The sequence below is a fragment of the Carya illinoinensis genome, chromosome 9 (genome assembly GCF_018687715.1).
Source record: "Carya illinoinensis cultivar Pawnee chromosome 9, C.illinoinensisPawnee_v1, whole genome shotgun sequence".
Classification (NCBI taxonomy): Eukaryota; Viridiplantae; Streptophyta; class Magnoliopsida; order Fagales; family Juglandaceae; genus Carya; species Carya illinoinensis.
Genome location: NC_056760.1, coordinates 6,160,465 through 6,180,988, shown reverse-complemented (window position 1 = coordinate 6,180,988; position 20,524 = coordinate 6,160,465). Strand labels below are relative to the sequence as shown.

Sequence of the window (20,524 nt, the reverse complement as noted above, 5' to 3'; positions counted from 1 at the left end):
ATAATTTAAATAGCAATTTAAACTCAAAACGATAATTAATATTAAGAAAGTCATACAAAATAATTTTCACAGCTAAATAAGTTCAATTGAAATACGATAATTTAAAATAAAAGAACCAATATTTTAATTAAATTAAAATACTCATTCAGTGAAAATACATGTAAAAACAGGATATAACAAGTTTAAAAAAATTGTAGATCCTGCATATAAATATATATTGAGTTGAAAAATATTATAAATTTAATATATAAAAAAATATTGAATTGAGATGAATTTAATAATTTGATAAAAGAGTTCTATTGGGCCCATCCATGCATAAGTTGTTTTGAAACAATATCACTATAAAATCAGCAAGTCCTTCTAAAACAAAAGTAGGTGAATTTCTAGAAAATGATAGTTACATAATATGCAAATATCGTATAATTATTTTTAAAAAATAAATTAGTATAAAATTTGTATAAAAAAAAAAAAAAAATTAATAATAATTTTTATTTTTTAAACAATTTTACTGTATTTATATATTCCATAACTATAAGCGGCATTAGTCGAAATTCCTAGCGTGCCCCTCGTCGCATAAGAGAACACGACAACGTATCTTTTGATATGGGCCCAATCAAAGTGAAAACCCAAGAAATTTGTTTAAGAAAAGGAAAATGTTAAACGCTTATAGGACGATACATCGGACCATAGTGTATTTTGACTTCATTTAAGAAAAATAAAATAAACTATCGAGCCAATGCATGGGCCCTCAGATCATCAATGAAATATGGTACGGATCTTAGAGCACTCAGAATAGATTCTTCATTCTATCTTTTAAAATATATTATTAAAATATATTTTTTATTATTTTACATACTAATTTTTATAATATACTATATATCAGTTTATTTATTTTTTTTCATATTATTTTAATATTATACTTTTTAATATATTTTATTCATTTCAAATAAAGTAAAAAGTAGAAAATAAAAAAATGAATAAAGAGTAAAAAGTAGAAAGAGAAATAAATTGAAAATTTATAAAATGTGAAAGGTATTCTATAAATGTGGAAGAGGTACTGTAGCAAAATGTACACTAGAAATAAATTACATAATCTAATAGAAGCCTCTTTTGAACACATTCATTTATATTTAAAAAAAAAAAAAAATCTAGTGTAAGCCTTTTTAGTAACTAGAACCCTCCAAAAAAACCCTCAGTTCTCCCTCCAAAAAATCCTAACAGACCAGATCGATCGACGGGGGTGGGAGCTTCGACTCCTCCCCCCTCCTCCCTTCCCCCTTCTTTTCTCTTTATTTGCTGTTTCTGTGTTCATTTTTCCTTTTGTTTTGGATTTTTGTGTATTTTCATGTAAATAAAGGAGGAGAGTTCCAGTGGGACCGTTTCCAGCCACCGACCGTTAACACACAACCCACCAAAGTGTTGGCCAACTGCCGATTTTCAAGACCACCGAACGCGGCGCCAGAAGGGAGGGAGAGTAGCCTGCACGTGCGGGACGGAGTCTTGGACAGAACCAGAGCTTAGCTGTCACACACCACCAGGGAGCCACCCGCCCACTCAAAACCTGGCTTTTCTGGCTCCTAAGACTCCGGGTGATCATCGAACGACCGTCGGACCCCCTCTAAGAGTGGTTGCATTGCACGCACCACTGGTTTGTTTTGTTTTCTTCCGTCTGTATTACTTATTTTTTTGGTTTTCGTTCGTCCATCAGTCAGTGTTTTTCTGGGTTTTGTTTTGTATTACTTGTTTTAAATCGAGCAGGTGATGGGGATTTTTGACCGGACACAACCCAGGGCTTGTGCTATGGAGAAAGGCAGTCGGTGTTACGGCCAGTGGACGTACGGCCAACTTCTGATGGAGGTTCTGTGGTCTGCACGCGAGCTGGGTATTCATGCTGTGCTTGGGCTCCTGATGTCGTCGTCTGGGGTGGGTGTGCCGCCGGGTTCTCGTTGCTGCTCGGTTTCTGTGGTGGTCTGGTTTTGTATGGTAGTGTCGTTTATATGTTATTCTGTTAGTGATAAATTAGGAGTACGCTTTTGGATTTATTGTCCAAAACAGTGGTGTCCCTTAATCCACCTTCTTAGAAGGTTAGAGGGGTTGGTCATTTTGTTTTATACAGAGTGTTTTCTCTCTTCGGAGAGGTTTAGAAGTTAAGACAATATCCGCTATTTCGTGTGCGGGGGTACTCTAGAGCAGATGCGTAGGTTGACTTATAGTCAAAATTTTTCTGTATTAATAAGTCACATTTGTAACTTCATTATGATGAATGGATTCACATTAAAAAAAAAAAAAAAAAAAAAAAAAAAAAAAAAAAAAAAAACCCATCTATTTTACAATAGCCATTAGGAGTGCCCTAAGGCTCAAACTTGGCCTGCAGACCAAATTTTTGTCACCAGCCTGAGCTCTATTTACCTCAGCTAAAGTGTTTGGGTATAGAAAGTAACTCAATGTTTATTATCATTTTTTATTTTTTTATTCTTATTTTTTATTTATTTATTTTTATTATTTAAAATTTTATTAGTATTTTTTATTACTATTCTCAACACTTCTTATTGCCCAAATTCAGTCTTAAGTTTCGATTGTTTTATATCTCATTCGATTTTATCATTATAATTTTTTTATAAAATAAAATCAAAAATTTCATTTTTTCAAAATTTAAAATAAAAAATAATATTAAAAAAATAATATTTTATTTAAATTTAAATTTTTATTTCAATCCATCTTATCTCATCTATAAACACCTTAAATTTCGTACTTTTAGGATGAAAATCAAGTTTCCTATATGTGAAAGGTTAATAAGTGTGAATAAATTTTTCTATATTATTTTTGAAGACTTTAAAATATGACACTGCCCATTTAAGACCGGTTGAACTTCAACACCCTTTTACATTTTAAAAGTATATTTAACTTTACTCAAAATTAAAAGAAAAATGCTATGTACCCCCGCGATATAACCCCGCCGCGGCCCCGTGTCCTACGTGGCATAAAATTAATACGACATCGTTTTCTTTTTTGTTCAAATTCCCTCTATTCTATTCTCATGACTTCGTGCTTCCCTCGTATCTCTCTCTCCCATTTCATTTCCCCTTTCTCAGATCTCAAGAAGCAGGAACCCTAACCCTCTTCGATTTCCCTCAGACCTCTCTCTCTGATTCTTGTGACTTCGATTTCCCTCAGAGCTCTCTCTCTCTTTCGAATGCTGACTTGGGATGTGGAGTGTTTCATGGGTATGTTTGGTTTTGATCTGATAGATTATTTTTGTAAACGGATTTCATTTGGTGGATACATTTTGCTTTCATGTGGTTGCAGTGAGGAGAGTTGGGAATTGTCTCGTGTAATGATATTGGATGGTGTTGTTATTTAACTTGTGGTTATCTCACATTTTATCCTTTCCTTGGTTTGATGTCTAAATAAATCTTCGTGTACGCAGGCTACTAATTGGTTGTTAGATTAACCTAACCGTAGCAAAAGGGGATTTTAGCCAAGTGTTGGAGGTGACGGTGATTTAGTTGATTTATATTGGCATAAACCAGTGCCTCAACTTATACAAAAAAATTTCATTGATATGATTTTTTCCCCGTTTCCCATTTCTTTCTGGGCAGAAGGGGCCTTAGTGGCAAAACAGATTTGGGTTTTGACGTACGTCCTAGGTTATTCAAGGTTGCCTTGGGACATCACCTTATCTTGTCATTATTTGGTTTTTTTTTTTTCTTTTCTTTTTGCATGAAGAAAGGGTCATGTAGTCGCTACCTCAAGTGAATGACTTTTTCACAATATCTTTTGCATATTCATTATGCTATGATAATTTGGATTTTCTGCTGCTTCTTGCATACCATATCCAATATTAGCAGTAACAATTGTTGTTGTTACTATGGGGAAAGGGTAGTGTTGGTGTTCTCATTGTGTGGTTGGGCTTAAAAATTAAATTGATGATTATGTCCATTATTCCGTGTCTCTCACCATAGAAGGGTTTGGGTATATTCAATTTGTATTCATTTGATCTATTTTCTTGATTCATTGATGTTTAGTTTTATTTCTTTATTTTAGTTAATATCTTTTGATGACTGTAGCTTTATTGAATTCTTTTCCAATAAAAGCTAAATGCTTGTAATTAGTGTAATCCTTTATAAATTATTTTAGTTTTGTTGGCTGACAATGGAAGGCTAAGATTTATAGACAGCATCGCTAAGAGATTTGTGGAGTTGACCATGGCACATAGGGGGGAAGTGAAAGCTGTAATGTCTATCTTGATATGTCCATCAAGACCAGGGCTCGATCGGCAGATGGAAATATTGTAGCACTCTGCTCACTCTGCTCATGCTGCTACTACAAGTCTTGAAGACCTACAATATGCCTCTGCTTCTACATGTCTTTTGTTTGCTCTGGATGATCTGCATGGAGGCGCACCAGAATAGTCATTGCATGCCTTTCCACTTTCTATTTTTGTCCCATTTGTTGGAATTGTACAAATACCTTTTGTTCTGCCTTTTATTGTTAGTAATGGAATAGGTGGTACTTTTGTGTGCTGTCTGCAGGCAGCTGGCCATGTAGCCATGTGTATATATATGGTTGCCTTTGTACAAAACATTCATCAATTTATTATTGATCAATATACAATACAGAGCATTTTTTCCTCTTCTATTGTTTTTTCCCTTTCCTTTTCTTACAGGAAAGGTTCTTGAGGGAACCCGTAAACTTTGGCAGCCTGTGAAAAGTTATTTTCCTGTTTGATTTTGGTTCTTGTAAACTCATAATATATGCATGCATGGTGGCATGCCCATCCATTTGGAAATAAAAAGCTACTGGCATACAACCTGAGAACCGAAAATACTCTCCTTTTGATGCTGCTCTCGTTAATTTCAACCAATGCAAATTCAATGTCAGGACTACATTCAAGCCACTAAATAATACATTAGATCAAGTAAAATTAAACTTGGATTGTATCCACCTGGAAAAATACATTAAATGGTGTCAAAAAAAATTTCTCGATTACATACAAGCTGAAAAATGCATTAAATCCACTAAATAATTACTGGATTACATCCAAGCTGGAAAAATGCATTAAACCCACTAAATAATTACTGGTTTACATTCAACCTGTATTTTTTTGTGGATTTACATTCAAGCTGGAAAAATACATTAAATCCATCCATATAAATCAAGCGGGTGTGATCCATCCAACCCAAAGTGCATCTGTAAAAAATAAAACCCAATTATTAGCTGTTGTTCTTTCCCATTTCCCATGCTAAAAAGAAGACACAGCAGTTGTCCATATATCTCTTACGAGCAGCAAATAAATTCACATGCATACTGTGCAATGCAGGGGAAAAGGGTGGGAAAAGGGTGGTATGGCACAAAATACTACAAGGGCAAGCTGATCTTGTTCCCCTTTTCTAGATCAGAACATATTGATGATTGCTTGACTCGGCCATTATGGAGCAAAGGCAATAAGAAGAAAATCTGGAAACCAAGGGATCTATTTCAATAAAACCATAAAAGTAAGAAGAATAATTCTTTATTTATCTCTTTAATACTTGTGTATGTTCTTTAAATCATCATCTTTATGGCCCATCATTGGTTTGGCAATCTGGTAACAATGGAGTGGTGGACTCATTTATAGCTTAATGAGGGATTTGCAACATTGACATGAGACCTAGATAAAGTGAATACCAAGAACAAACAGGCATCCTTGGAATTTTAAACAATATGCCAACAGGGGGAAAGAGATTTCACTCCATTTTTGTGGTATTTACTATTTACTGCATCTATCTAAGGTCATTGTCATTCTCTTGACAGTTATGACTAGAATATCCTTAAAACCCATAAACAGTTGAAGTTATTTTCAAAATTTGCATTCTGTGAATCTGTGATATAAGCTTCTTAATTGATCATAAATCTTGATCTTGTTTTCTGAATGAGTTTCAAGGCATGCATTGAAAAATGCTCCTTTGACCATTATTAATACAGAATGTCTGCTTGCTTTTCTAGCATTTGTCATGTGCATACTCGTACTTCAAATATACAATAGAAATATTTGAGTGATATAATAAATGAACTAATCATTGTCCTTTTTTTTTTTTTTTTTTTGCTGTTATGTACATGATGATGAAGAACTACTTGTATTAAAAACAAAAATCATGTTCGTAATGTTTCTTTGGGAGATAATGTCAGAATAAAGATCAAGCAATTCTGCTTGATGAATAAATTCAAGAAGAAAGCTCTAAGAGTAAGTTTTTTTGAAATCATCATCATATCTTTCATCTGAACAGCACCTATCTATCTATCCCATATATATAATAGTAAAAAACCAACACCAACAGCTTGAACACAGGCAGGCTCCAAAACCACAAACAGACACACACACCATCCAGAAAAGATCCCAAATCAGAATTCTTGGAATCTGTTCATAATGAACCTATCACTTTACAGACGACATCAAGTGAGTCTGGAGCACCCTACGAGTCATCATAGCTAAACAAAACCAAATCGCCAGAAGAAAACCAAAGGCAAGCACACGAAATTAAGAGGAAAAGCTGAAACTGAACCCAGATGGCCCTGAATCACCAGAACAAAACCAAAGGCAAGCACAGATTGCTGCCGACAACCCAAAAGAAAGAAGCCCGATAGTACGGAATGAAGGTGCTAAGCTACTTACGCGACTCAGAGATCTGGAAGCTGGGATGGCGAGTACGGAATGAACGACGGCGACCGAACCCACAAAATGCTCAGATCTCCTCTCTCCTGCTTTTTCTTCTCCAGTCCAAAATGCTCAGAAATGCCGCTCAAAGTCGTTTCCCTCCCTTTTGCTTCTCCTTTTTCTTTTTCTTTTTCTTTTTTTAAAAAAAAAATAAAACAATTAAGTCAGCTGACGTGGCATATGCCACATCAGCCGGGGACGCGGCGGGGGTACAACCCCGGTGGTATATAGAAGTACTCAAATTAAAAACTCTTATAAAAAGAGATAAAGACTGTTTTTATTTTTAACTGCTTCGGGTGCAAGAAGTTCATGCTTGTGAAACGGTGAATGTAGACTTGGACTGATATGGTCAAGGAATTAATATTCTACCTTATTAAATGCCATGATACTCAAAACTTGTAGAAATTTCCTGTACCTAATGTGTTTTTGTATTAACCGAGCACAACCGGATCATGTGCCGCGAAGCTGTTTTGAGCAAGTTGTATAATGATACACCATCAACTTATTTATAATTTATAAATAATTTTAAATATAATAATATTTTTTATTATATTTAAACACATTAAATTATCAATAAAATTTAAAATAATATTATCCTATTATATAGTTATATATAAGTTGTTAATAAAAAATAAATTTATCATTTTCTTTCTAACAATATAGTAGTGCATTTATTATTCGGATTCGGAGAGAAGGGGGGCCAGTGGGGGACAGAGTCACGTACTTACTACTCAGTGCTCTGAGATTTGACAAACGGCCACTACATCACGTGTTATAGTGTGATTAGGTGAGGTAAAATGATTGATTAGAAAAAAAAAAAAAAAAAAAGTGAGGTAAAATGATTTTAAATAAAAATTAAAAATTTAATAAAATATTATTTTTTAATATTATTATTATTTTAAAAATTAATTAATTTATAATATTTTATATAAAAATTTTAAAAAAATTATAATAATAAAATAATATAATACAAGATAAAACACTTTAACTATTCAAACGAAACTTGTTTACTAGAAATTTCACACGCACGCCATAACAACCTTACTCACTTTTCAAACAGCTTTTAAAACTTTTATCTACTCAAAGATCGAAGAGTCGAGAGGTTGTTAACATTTCAAAGCATTAGTTTAGATAAAATGAGAGTATTTCTCAATTTAAAAAATTTTAAAATGAATAATTTTATTTATTATTTTTATATATCATATTTATTTTATTTTTTTTCTATAATAAATATATAGTATATAGATAAGAAGTAGAATAATTTAATTAATTTAACAATAATAAAATAAAATATATTTTTTTAAATATATAATATGTAGAGTATCAGATGAAGAGGAGCATCTTCTTTCCATCAAATTACCAAGCAATTACGAATCAAAAGGTCAAAGAGAAGAGAAATGTTATATTGTCTATTCACTTTGATTTTAAATTTTTTAATATTATTTTTTATTTAATGACGAAGGAAGTGATTATTAATGTATTAATATTTTTTAAAATATTTTAAAATAAAAAAATATGAATACAAAATTAAAAAAAAAATTGAAAATTTTTAATTAGGTGTAAAAAAGCGATTGGATAGCACCGCACCGCACCGCACCGCTTCAGAGATAAAGTTTGATCCTACGATTATCAGAGGGGGGCAAATCATGTCCTGCTTATTTAAAAGAGAAACACACGCTTATTTTTCTTGAGATAGGATTTTTTTTTCCATTTTCTTTTCATAATTTAAATTAAAAAATTATAATTAGTGTATAGATATGTTAGTATATAGTAAAACTCTATAAATGATCAGTGGCAACCAGCGAGAGCGTGCCACTACTTGTTCTAGAAGGGACGTACTCGCCGCAACTGAGCTTAAAGAAAGAGTACTTCTATATACCACCGGGGTTGTACCCCCGCCGCGTCCCCGGCTGATGTGGCATATGCCACGTCAGCTGACTTAATTGTTTTATTTTTTTTTTAAAAAAAGAAAAAGAAAAAGAAAAAGGAGAAGCAAAAGGGAGGGAAACGACTTTGAGCGGCATTTCTGAGCATTTTGGACTGGAGAAGAAAAGCAGGAGAGAGGAGATCTGAGCATTTTGTGGGTTCGGTCGCCGTCGTTCATTCCGTACTCGCCATCCCAGCTTCCAGATCTCTGAGTCGCGTAAGTAGCTTAGCACCTTCATTCCGTACTATCGGGCTTCTTTCTTTTGGGTTGTCGGCAGCAATCTGTGCTTGCCTTTGGTTTTGTTCTGGTGATTCAGGGCCATCTGGGTTCAGTTTCAGCTTTTCCTCTTAATTTCGTGTGCTTGCCTTTGGTTTTCTTCTGGCGATTTGGTTTTGTTTAGCTATGATGACTCGTAGGGTGCTCCAGACTCACTTGATGTCGTCTGTAAAGTGATAGGTTCATTATGAACAGATTCCAAGAATTCTGATTTGGGATCTTTTCTGGATGGTGTGTGTGTCTGTTTGTGGTTTTGGAGCCTGCCTGTGTTCAAGCTGTTGGTGTTGTTTTTTTACTATTATATATATGGGATAGATAGATAGGTGCTGTTCAGATGAAAGATATGATGATGATTTCAAAAAAACTTACTCTTAGAGCTTTCTTCTTGAATTTATTCATCAAGCAGAATTGCTTGATCTTTATTCTGACATTATCTCCCAAAGAAACATTACGAACATGATTTTTGTTTTTAATCCAAGTAGTTCTTCATCATCATGTACATAACAGCAAAAAAAAAAAAAAAAAAAAAGGACAATGATTAGTTCATTTATTATATCACTCAAATATTTCTATTGTATATTTGAAGTACGAGTATGCACATGACAAATGCTAGAAAAGCAAGCAGACATTATGTATTAATAATGGTCAAAGGAGCATTTTTCAATGCATGCCTTGAAACTCATTCAGAAAACAAGATCAAGATTTATGATCAATTAAGAAGCTTATATCACAGATTCACAGAATGCAAATTTTGAAAATAACTTCAACTGTTTATGGGTTTTAAGGATATTCTAGTCATAACTGTCAAGAGAATGACAATGACCTTAGATAGATGCAGTAAATAGTAAATACCACAAAAATGGAGTGAAATCTCTTTCCCCCTGTTGGCATATTGTTTAAAATTCCAAGGATGCCTGTTTGTTCTTGGTATTCACTTTATCTAGGTCTCATGTCAATGTTGCAAATCCCTCATTAAGCTATAAATGAGTCCACCACTCCATTGTTACCAGATTGCCAAACCAATGATGGGCCATAAAGATGATGATTTAAAGAACATACACAAGTATTAAAGAGATAAATAAAGAATTATTCTTCTTACTTTTATGGTTTTATTGAAATAGATCCCTTGGTTTCCAGATTTTCTTCTTATTGCCTTTGCTCCATAATGGCCGAGTCAAGCAATCATCAATATGTTCTGATCTAGAAAAGGGGAACAAGATCAGCTTGCCCTTGTAGTATTTTGTGCCATACCACCCTTTTCCCACCCTTTTCCCCTGCATTGCACAGTATGCATGTGAATTTATTTGCTGCTCGTAAGAGATATATGGACAACTGCTGTGTCTTCTTTTTAGCATGGGAAATGGGAAAGAACAACAGCTAATAATTGGGTTTTATTTTTTACAGATGCACTTTGGGTTGGATGGATCACAACCGCTTGATTTATATGGATGGATTTAATGTATTTTTCCAGCTTGAATGTAAATCCACAAAAAAATACAGGTTGAATGTAAACCAGTAATTATTTAGTGGGTTTAATGCATTTTTCCAGCTTGGATGTAATCCAGTAATTATTTAGTGGATTTAATGCATTTTTCAGCTTGTATGTAATCGAGAAATTTTTTTTGACACCATTTAATGTATTTTTCCAGGTGGATACAATCCAAGTTTAATTTTACTTGATCTAATGTATTATTTAGTGGCTTGAATGTAGTCCTGACATTGAATTTGCATTGGTTGAAATTAACGAGAGCAGCATCAAAAGGAGAGTATTTTCGGTTCTCAGGTTGTATGCCAGTAGCTTTTTATTTCCAAATGGATGGGCATGCCACCATGCATGCATATATTATGAGTTTACAAGAACCAAAATCAAACAGGAAAATAACTTTTCACAGGCTGCCAAAGTTTACGGGTTCCCTCAAGAACCTTTCCTGTAAGAAAAGGAAAGGGAAAAAACAATAGAAGAGGAAAAAATGCTCTGTATTGTATATTGATCAATAATAAATTGATGAATGTTTTGTACAAAGGCAACCATATATATACACATGGCTACATGGCCAGCTGCCTGCAGACAGCACACAAAAGTACCACCTATTCCACTACTAACAATAAAAGGCAGAACAAAAGGTATTTGTACAATTCCAACAAATGGGACAAAAATAGAAAGTGGAAAGGCATGCAATGACTATTCTGGTGCGCCTCCATGCAGATCATCCAGAGCAAACAAAAGACATGTAGAAGCAGAGGCATATTGTAGGTCTTCAAGACTTGTAGTAGCAGCATGAGCAGAGTGAGCAGAGTGCTACAATATTTCCATCTGCCGATCGAGCCCTGGTCTTGATGGACATATCAAGATAGACATTACAGCTTTCACTTCCCCCCTATGTGCCATGGTCAACTCCACAAATCTCTTAGCGATGCTGTCTATAAATCTTAGCCTTCCATTGTCAGCCAACAAAACTAAAATAATTTATAAAGGATTACACTAATTACAAGCATTTAGCTTTTATTGGAAAAGAATTCAATAAAGCTACAGTCATCAAAAGATATTAACTAAAATAAAGAAATAAAACTGAACATCAATGAATCAAGAAAATAGATCAAATGAATACAAATTGAATATACCCAAACCCTTATATGGTGAGAGACACGGAATAATGGACATAATCATCAATTTAATTTTTAAGCCCAACCACACAATGAGAACACCAACACTACCCTTTCCCCATAGTAACAACAACAATTGTTACTGCTAATATTGGATATGGTATGCAAGAAGCAGCAGAAAATCCAAATTATCATAGCATAATGAATATGCAAAAGATATTGTGAAAAAGTCATTCACTTGAGGTAGCGACTACATGACCCTTTCTTCATGCAAAAAGAAAAGAAAAAAAAAAAACCAAATAATGACAAGATAAGGTGATGTCCCAAGGCAACCTTGAATAACCTAGGACGTACGTCAAAACCCAAATCTGTTTTGCCACTAAGGCCCCTTCTGCCCAGAAAGAAATGGGAAACGGGGAAAAAATCATATCAATGAAATTTTTTTGTATAAGTTGAGGCACTGGTTTATGCCAATATAAATCAACTAAATCACCGTCACCTCCAACACTTGGCTAAAATCCCCTTTTGCTACGGTTAGGTTAATCTAACAACCAATTAGTAGCCTGCGTACACGAAGATTTATTTAGACATCAAACCAAGGAAAGGATAAAATGTGAGATAACCACAAGTTAAATAACAACACCATCCAATATCATTACACGAGACAATTCCCAACTCTCCTCACTGCAACCACATGAAAGCAAAATGTATCCACCAAATGAAATCCGTTTACAAAAATAATCTATCAGATCAAAACCAAACATACCCATGAAACACTCCACATCCCAAGTCAGCATTCGAAAGAGAGAGAGAGCTCTGAGGGAAATCGAAGTCACAAGAATCAGAGAGAGAGGTCTGAGGGAAATCGAAGAGGGTTAGGGTTCCTGCTTCTTGAGATCTGAGAAAGGGGAAATGAAATGGGAGAGAGAGATACGAGGGAAGCACGAAGTCATGAGAATAGAATAGAGGGAATTTGAACAAAAAAGAAAACGATGTCGTATTAATTTTATGCCACGTAGGACACGGGGCCGCGGCGGGGTTATATCGCGGGGGTACATAGCATTTTTCTAAAGGAATATCCTTAAGTTCGTTTTAAATGTTAAAAATTCTGCCTATCATCATTTATATTATACTAGTTGAGGACCAACGTGCGATGCACGTTTGCTTCGTTTTACTGTTAACTGTTTAGTTAAGTTACAAAAAATTGTCAGCAAAAATATTACACAGATATAAACAGCAAAATGAGTTATGGATTTGTTTTTTTTGTCTAGGTGTCATTCAAGCTCAGGTCCATATTGGACAGGACTGATGGAGATAACATTGAAGTTTTTGTGTTTTTGTTGGTTGAATATTTCTGGGTCCACAGCAAGTTGAATCATCCATTGATTTTCTGAAGCTTCTGATGCCATTTTTTGTATAAATGGTAAATGTTCCTGTGTAGTAAATAGTTAGTGAGTTTAGATAATTAGTCAATGTAAAAATAATTTATATATAATTTTATTTGAAAATTTTGTGAAAAAGAATAAAGTTACCTCTCCAGTATGATTCATGAAATCAATGGCTGAATGACCCAATGCTTGTTCTGCAAGTTCACCGAACATAACAGCTGCTAATTTTCCTGTCCCGTCATCAACTTCAACATATGCTCGACAACTGTAAATAATAAAAGTATTATTTTTTGTTAGTATTGGTAAAATTAATATGTGAATAATTTTGAAATGAATTGTTAATTATTGAAGTAAAAAAAATGTGTACCGTGGTTCAGCAACACTTTGATGTTTGCAGTGGTAACAGAGAAAGCTTTCATTATGGTCATGCCCAGTTCCTTTGTTACAATTGATGCATGACATATAGAAGAAGATTTGGTGCAAATTTATGATATTTATCTTTGCCTTGATCCAGAATTTTGCTTTCTATATTATATTAAGAACAATATTTTGTTTAATGAGAAGGAATATAAATATAAATATGATGTTAAGAAAAATAATTTACCTCCATTGGTTGCAAACTTTTTAGTAATGCAGCAACATCACAATTTTTTGTTATTTGTCGAATACCAACTGACGATAAAGATGTAGATGGGTATTTTAATGATTTTGCAATTATGACTTCAAGTCTTGAATCATTGATTGCAATCCTAAAAAAGAAAAAAAGAAATTATAATTGGAACATTTTTAATAGATATGTTAATAAAAAATATTGTAATTAATATGAATTACCATCTTTGCAGCAGTTTTGCTTCAGGGATAAGAGGATTGATTGTAAATGCACTTGCTGGTCGAGATGAAAGAGATAGTCCTGTTTCGTTAATATAAATAATTGTTAGTTAAAAAATGTAAGATTTAAAATAAGAATTAAGAATTTGAATTATTAGAATTACCATTGTAAGAACGAACTTTGAGCTTTGTTGCAAGTAGAATTGGTTTTGTTTCGATTATTTCAGACATTTTTTTGCATTCGTCTTGAACAAAACGTCCCCACATAGTCAACGAGATAGGATTGAAGCTACATGATATGAAAGGAGAAAATTAAAAAGAATTTAAAAAGTAAAGATTATAAAAAAAATTTCAAAAATTAAAAAGGGGAAAAAAAATTTACCTTTGATCTATAACATAGATTTCTTGAAGAGTAGCTGGTCCATTTGTTAATGTTATTTCTTTTGGAGGTTTGATGTGAAGAGCAACTGCTAAGAGATCTGATTAAAAATATTGAAATGATTAGCTGTTTAGGAAAAAAAAAATTAAAAAATGATAATAATTTACCTATTTCTGCAATTGAATCCTTATAAGCATCCAACTCGTTAATGGGAATGAGGTTGTACTTTGGTATTTCTACTTGTTGTTCATTTTCTGGAATCTCTTCGATGATTGTTTTTGCATTTATAATCCATTGGTATTCATGCGACTCAGTTTTATATTTAGGATCCAGTAGTTTGACATATGCGTTTATAATATAGTAGGATCGAAACATCTGGAGAGAGTCTTCTCTTGAATCAATATCATTTCCGAACATTGTTGCTTGCAGACGATTTCCCTATATTATATAAGAAAGTATTGGTTGTTAGTTTTTATAATAAGTAAGGAATTTGTTTTTAAAAAAAAAAAGTAAAAAAATTTTACAAGTAAATATAATTACATAGAATGTATAAGATATGTTATATAAAGTATATATATATATGAGTATATTTGTAGAATAAATTGTAAGTAGAGAAAAAAATATTGTACCTGTTCATCTACCAACATTAAATTTTGGTATTTTATTGATGAGTGTTGCCCAATTCGTTTGGGGGATTTTTCAACCACGAGCATCTTGATTTTCCAGTCCCTTGTCTTTGGAGTAATATCTTTAATTGATGTATAAGTGATCCGCATTTTGAAAACTGATAAGCCAAAAAGAAATGAAGTCTATAAACATAAAAGGAAAGAAATGGAATTAATTAAACTGTAAAATAAAAACTAATAGAAACTTATATGTATTAATTAGTTAACAAGAATAAATTAATAGAATATTGGAAATATAAAAAACAAATTGTAGGAAATTTTTAATCTATTTATAGCAGTTAAAATTAAATATAAAAAAAAATTTGTTACCTGCATAACATCAGTCAGAGGAGGCCAATGTTAATAAGTCTGTGTAGACAATATTTTTTGTGCAGTTTTTTTCTGGTTCATCAGTTGAGATTGGTCGTATCAGAATCTTGATTGTAGAAATAGTCTTAGCTCTTGATAAAGCTACATATAATTGTCCATGTGAAAAAACTGGATGTGGCAAGTATATCCCAACAAAATCTAATGTCTGTCCTTGTGACTTGTTTATACTCATTGCAAAGCTTAGTTTAACAGGGAATTGAGTTCGTTTGAATGGGAAACCACTGTTTTCATCAGGATTTGGTAAAAATGGAATTCTCGGAATAAAAACCTTTTTGCCACTGTGATGACCAACTGCAATTTCTGCATGAATAACGTTACGATCAAAATTGCGACAGATTAGTCGTGTTCCATTGCATAGTCCTTCTGAAGGATTGATGTTTCTCAATAACATGATTGGACAGTTTTGTTTCAACAATAATTCATGTGGAGGAAGTCCATTTGGTGTTAAAGTATGTAAGAAATCTTCCATGACTGCCTGTTCAGATGCGTCGATTGTTTCATCAAAACTGTAATACTGTTTTAACTCTCCAGGAAATCTCTGAATCAACAAAGTGTTTATTTCATCAACATAACTATTTTTTGGTGTCAATATAGCTCGATTCATCATGCTTGAAATATTTGTTGAATAATCAGAAATATTATGAAAAACAGTATCCACCAAATGATCCAAAGAAGCAGAATCATTTTCATATGGAATTAACATGACTGCAGGAATTCTAACGTATTCATTAATTGTGATTGGTGGTAACCCATTCCCTAAATCCAATATGTATTTTGAGAAGTCTGGATCTAATCTTGCACGCATATTTTCAGTTAAACGAATTTTTGTCAATTTTGGCCATAGGTAGGAAGAAACTAAGCTGGCATCAATCTGTTGTTGTCTTGTTCCTTTTGGGACCACAGGTAGAATCTGACGAAAGTCTCCACCAAATACAATAACTTTTCCACCAAAAGATAATTCTGAATCATTAATATCCTTTAGCATTTTATCCAATGCTTCTATAGATTCTTTTCTTGACATAGGAGCTTCATCCCATATGATTAACTTTATTTTTTGTAGTAATCTTGCAAGTCCACTTTGTTTACTGACACTACATGTGAGATTTTTGTTGGTATCTAGTGGAATTTTGAATCGTGAATGTGCAGTTCGACCTCCAGGTAAGATTGATGCAGCTACACCAGATGAAGCAGTTGCAAGAGCAATTAATTGCTTTGTTCTTGTTGTAGCAAGGAGTGCTTTGTATAAAAATGTTTTTCCTGTACCACCAGGACCATCAATAAAGAACATCGCAGGTTCATTTGACAAAACTTTTTGTAAGATAGAATTATAAGCATTTTGTTGTTCGCAATTAAGCAGTGTTGATGCATGAAGATCTTCTTCTGGAATTGGAACAGCTAATTCATCATCAATTTCTCTAAACAAAAACTCATCTTGATCAAAATCAATGTTTTGGTCTATAAGATGGAACGAATTAATGTTTCTACCCATTGATTCAAATATTGTGCAGATGGAGCGTAAAGTTTCAGTTCTAACAGTTGATGAAGAACTTTCAACTAATTGAAAATCAGCAGACATATCTTGTTCAAAGCGTTCCCAGAGATCTCTTGGATTTGTAGGATTACAGTAAACCAAAATTGTTGCAAATAGTCTTCTTAAACTGAAAGGCATTTGGTAAAGAGAGGCTTCGTATAAGCATTCTTCTAAACTGTCATCTCTCTGTAATAAACCATACATAGTTGCAGCTTCACGAAATGTGGGGGCCAAGATACCATTGACAGTTTTGAGATGATCAAATGATAAAGGACCTCTTATATGATTTAATAACATCCGCAGATAATACCTTTCTCCTTCAAAAGGATTTGCTGTAACAATTCGACTTATCACAACCTGTTTTTTTCGAATAGTCCATATTTTGTATTGTTGGCTCCAAACATAAAATTCAGGAAATTCTTTATACAACAATTTTCTGGCATTCTGATCAACTTGATTTGTTGCGAAAAATTCAGTCAGCATTGACTTTGCTGAAAAGTCAGAGTTTATCACATTTGTTAAGTTTTCATGTGCACGGAAAGTAACCTGGTGCTGATTTTCAAGATGTAAATGTAAGCTATAGACTGCTGGATGAACCTCATTGATAATAAAGCCAAATATTCTCCACATAGCCTCTGGTGGAGTAATCCATCGAGCTGATTGAAATCTTTCAATTTCATCAATCTGTTGAGTGCTTTGTTCAGAAACCAGATTGAAGGCAATACGATCATGGCCTTTATAAATGTATTTGTAAAGATACTTGACAGCTTTTATTGTAGAACATATCTCAACATTAATATGGCAGTCAAACATTGCAAGTAAATAAGGGTTATATGGAACAACCCAACGATTATCTAAATCATGTCCTCTGATTTTGGCTGTTCTTCCATTGTTGCAGCGTTTGTATATTGGGAAGCAATCATTTCCAACAACAGTGTTTGAGACAAACTGTTTTGGGTAATTATTTTTGCAACAACCATTTTTTTTCATGCATACATTTGTTGGATTTAGAACTCCACATGGGCCATGCATCATATGCTTAACAACAGCTGTATAGAGATGTAAGTTGTTGTCTTTGTCAGGTAATTCAGCAGATACGATCTCATCAAAAGATTCTGGTGCGTATAATTTCCAATCTTGACGCAATATAATCAGGAAATGGGCATGTGGAAGTCCTCTTTTTTGGTGCTCAATAACATAAACATATGCTGAGATTTTTCCAAATATTTCTCGTTTGAATAATTCATACTTCAGATCCTCTAATTTTGCTCTAAAAATTCGAGCAATTAAGTCAGGTCGATTTTGGGTTTCCTCATGTGGTAACAATTGAGTTGAGATCTCTTTCCAATTTGGATTGCATGTCATTGTCAAAAAAATATCTGGTTTGCCATATCGTTGAACTAAAGCCATTGCTTCTAAATATCTTTTTTGCATATCTCTTGGGCCTCCAATAAAAGATGAAGGCAAAATTATACGTTTGCCAATTCTTGAAGCATTTGTTTCTCCAAGATTAATGCTATCAACAATGCCTTGATATAATTCAGATCGAATATGTTGTTGATTGCAACGAAAATAATCTAACCTTGAAGTCTCTATCTTGATATACATGTCAACAACAAATTGTTGAAGAAGTCGGCCAGAGATTAGAAGGATAAATTTCAGATTTTCTCTAATTTGCAACTTGTAACAGTAATATTCACGGCAAGAAACAATGGGATCTTTTCTCTTTTTCTTTAAAACTACAAAAGTAATAAAAAATTATTTAAAGAAATACATACCAAATATATTAATAATAAGTTGTATAAAAAAGATAGGATAGAAAATTTAACCTTGTTCTTCTCTTCTGAGTAATTCTTCTGCTGATGTTGATTGATGAGGATCAATTAATTGAGTTGTGCAGTTATTGGCAGATACAGATGCAATTCTTTTGTTAATTCTTTGTATGCCTTGGTGCCATCCAATATCTCCAAGAGGAAACAACAGAGGATATTGAAGCGGATCATAGCATCCAAAATAATATTGAACTAAATGACTCCCGCCAATATGATTAAATATGAAAATATCACGAGGTGTTAAATGTTCTGAATCATCATTTTCAACCCAAATAGTTGCAACTTCTGATGATGTTGGGGCATTAAACACCCGTTGATCTAAACCAGGATCTGATTTTATACAGATTTTTTGATATTCTAAATTTGGCAAATCACCAATAGATCGAAAAAATGTTGAATATGGATTTACACGAAGGAGATCCATAAGTTGGGCAATAATAGAAGGATCCATTCTGATTGAGTCAACAATGCGATTCTCGAATTCATGTTCAATGTCATAGAAATATAGCTGCAAATTAGAAGGTTGACCATCTGAAGGAATCAAATCAGGGAGACAGTGATAAATTTGACCTTGAGCTCGAAATGTATATATTCCTCTGTTTCTTCGACATAAATTTCTGTCAAATTTAACTCCAAAAGATGTGAAAGCAAATTTGTTGTTGTACGTTCGAACATATGTCCGAAATTGTGTAGATTCAGCAGTATTTGAAACAAACAGATTATAGAGTTGATCTGGAACATCATTTGTAACCAAAGAGATTGATCTATCAGCACAACAGAAATTGTTTGTTTCATGAAAGAATCTTTTTGCTTTGCAATGCTGACAATGTGGCATATTTGGTAAATAATTTGCTTCAACTGGAACATTTTGTAATATTTGTCTATGTACAACATTATGACGACGTAATGTGCCTATTGAGTTGGGGTAAAAGAAAAACAAATATAAGAATTTTCATTAGAAATAATTAAATAATTTTTTTTCAATCAATATTTTAAATATAAATAACAATAAAATATAATGTTATTAAAGAATTCATTTTATTTTTAGTTCTTACCAAAAGTACATCTTCGCAGATTTTTTTGAGCACTTGATTGTAATTGATCAACAAGAGGAACCTATTTTAGAGAAAAAATAATTATTGAAAGAGAGTAAATAAATAAAATATATGATGACAAAAAAGAAAAGTTACTAAACCTGTTGGACCATAAGTTGTTCAGAAAGTTGACTTGTCTCTGTTGGTGCATTTGTTGACTTTCCTTTTAACAAATTTACAGAATAACTTGAGCCAGCAGAAGAACTGTATGAAATATTTAATTGTGTAGATTCTTCTGAATTTTTAGCAAGGAGATGAACATTTGGGCATATGCTAGGCTCTTCTGAGGAGGTCATTCCAAGAATGTTAAAATTACGGCGAGAAATTCTGGACCTCTTTCCATGGTATTGTTGAATATTAGAATTTTCAATATTGCCAATAGGTTCGAGATGATCATCTGATGTATCATCGATTGATATAATCATTTGATCAATATCAGATGGCGTTGAATCTTGAAAATCAAGCATATCTCTTTTCGAAACTTGTTTCTGACAATGTCTTTTTGTTGTTCTTTGCTGCAATTGATCTTTTTTGTTTTGTAGAAGATCTTTAGATGACATTTTTTTGTTGATTGTTTTTGAAGCAGAATTTTATTTAATTATTTCCTGAAATAAAGATTTTGGAAATAAATAATAAAATTTTATCATTTGATATGTCAATAAAGTAAATTAAAAGTTCAAAATTTTAAATTGACAGTAAATAAAAAGTTCAAAAAGTTTATTAATTGGAACAAAAAAGAACATATAATAAATATATTTATTTATATTATATACTTTATTGAATAAAATATTACATGCTAAATAAACATATAATTTTAAGCATGGATTGAATAAATGAAATAATTTGTAATATACAAGGAAAAAAAATACTTACAGTTTTTGTAGCTAGCAGGATATTTGTTGACTTCAGATCTTTT

At 32.8% G+C, this 20,524-nt stretch overlaps 1 protein-coding gene across 1 annotated transcript; it reads right to left on the bottom strand.

Moving 5' to 3' along the window:
* Positions 1–15,101: 15,101 nt before the first annotated feature.
* On the bottom strand, positions 15,102–20,075 carry LOC122275994. Its single transcript, XM_043085394.1, has 3 exons — positions 19,710–20,075; positions 18,512–19,022; positions 15,102–18,421 (listed from the first exon to the last, which is right to left on the bottom strand). The coding sequence occupies exons 1-3, from the start codon at positions 20,073–20,075 to the stop codon at positions 15,102–15,104; spliced, it is 4,197 nt and encodes a 1,398-aa protein (XP_042941328.1).
* Positions 20,076–20,524: the final 449 nt, after the last annotated feature.

What these genes read in the sequence shown, in the direction of transcription:
- LOC122275994 (XM_043085394.1), bottom strand. Translation starts at nt 20,075, where the DNA reads ATGCTTGATTTTCAAGATTCAACGCCATCTGATATTGATCAAATGATT. An exon ending in AACAACTTATGGTCCAACAG is followed by an intron (nt 19,023 to 19,709) that starts GTTTAGTAACTT and finishes TCTAATTTGCAG; the next exon opens with CTATATTTCTATGACATTGA. An exon ending in ACTCAGAAGAGAAGAACAAG is followed by an intron (nt 18,422 to 18,511) that starts GTTAAATTTTCT and finishes TTACTTTTGTAG; the next exon opens with TTTTAAAGAAAAAGAGAAAA.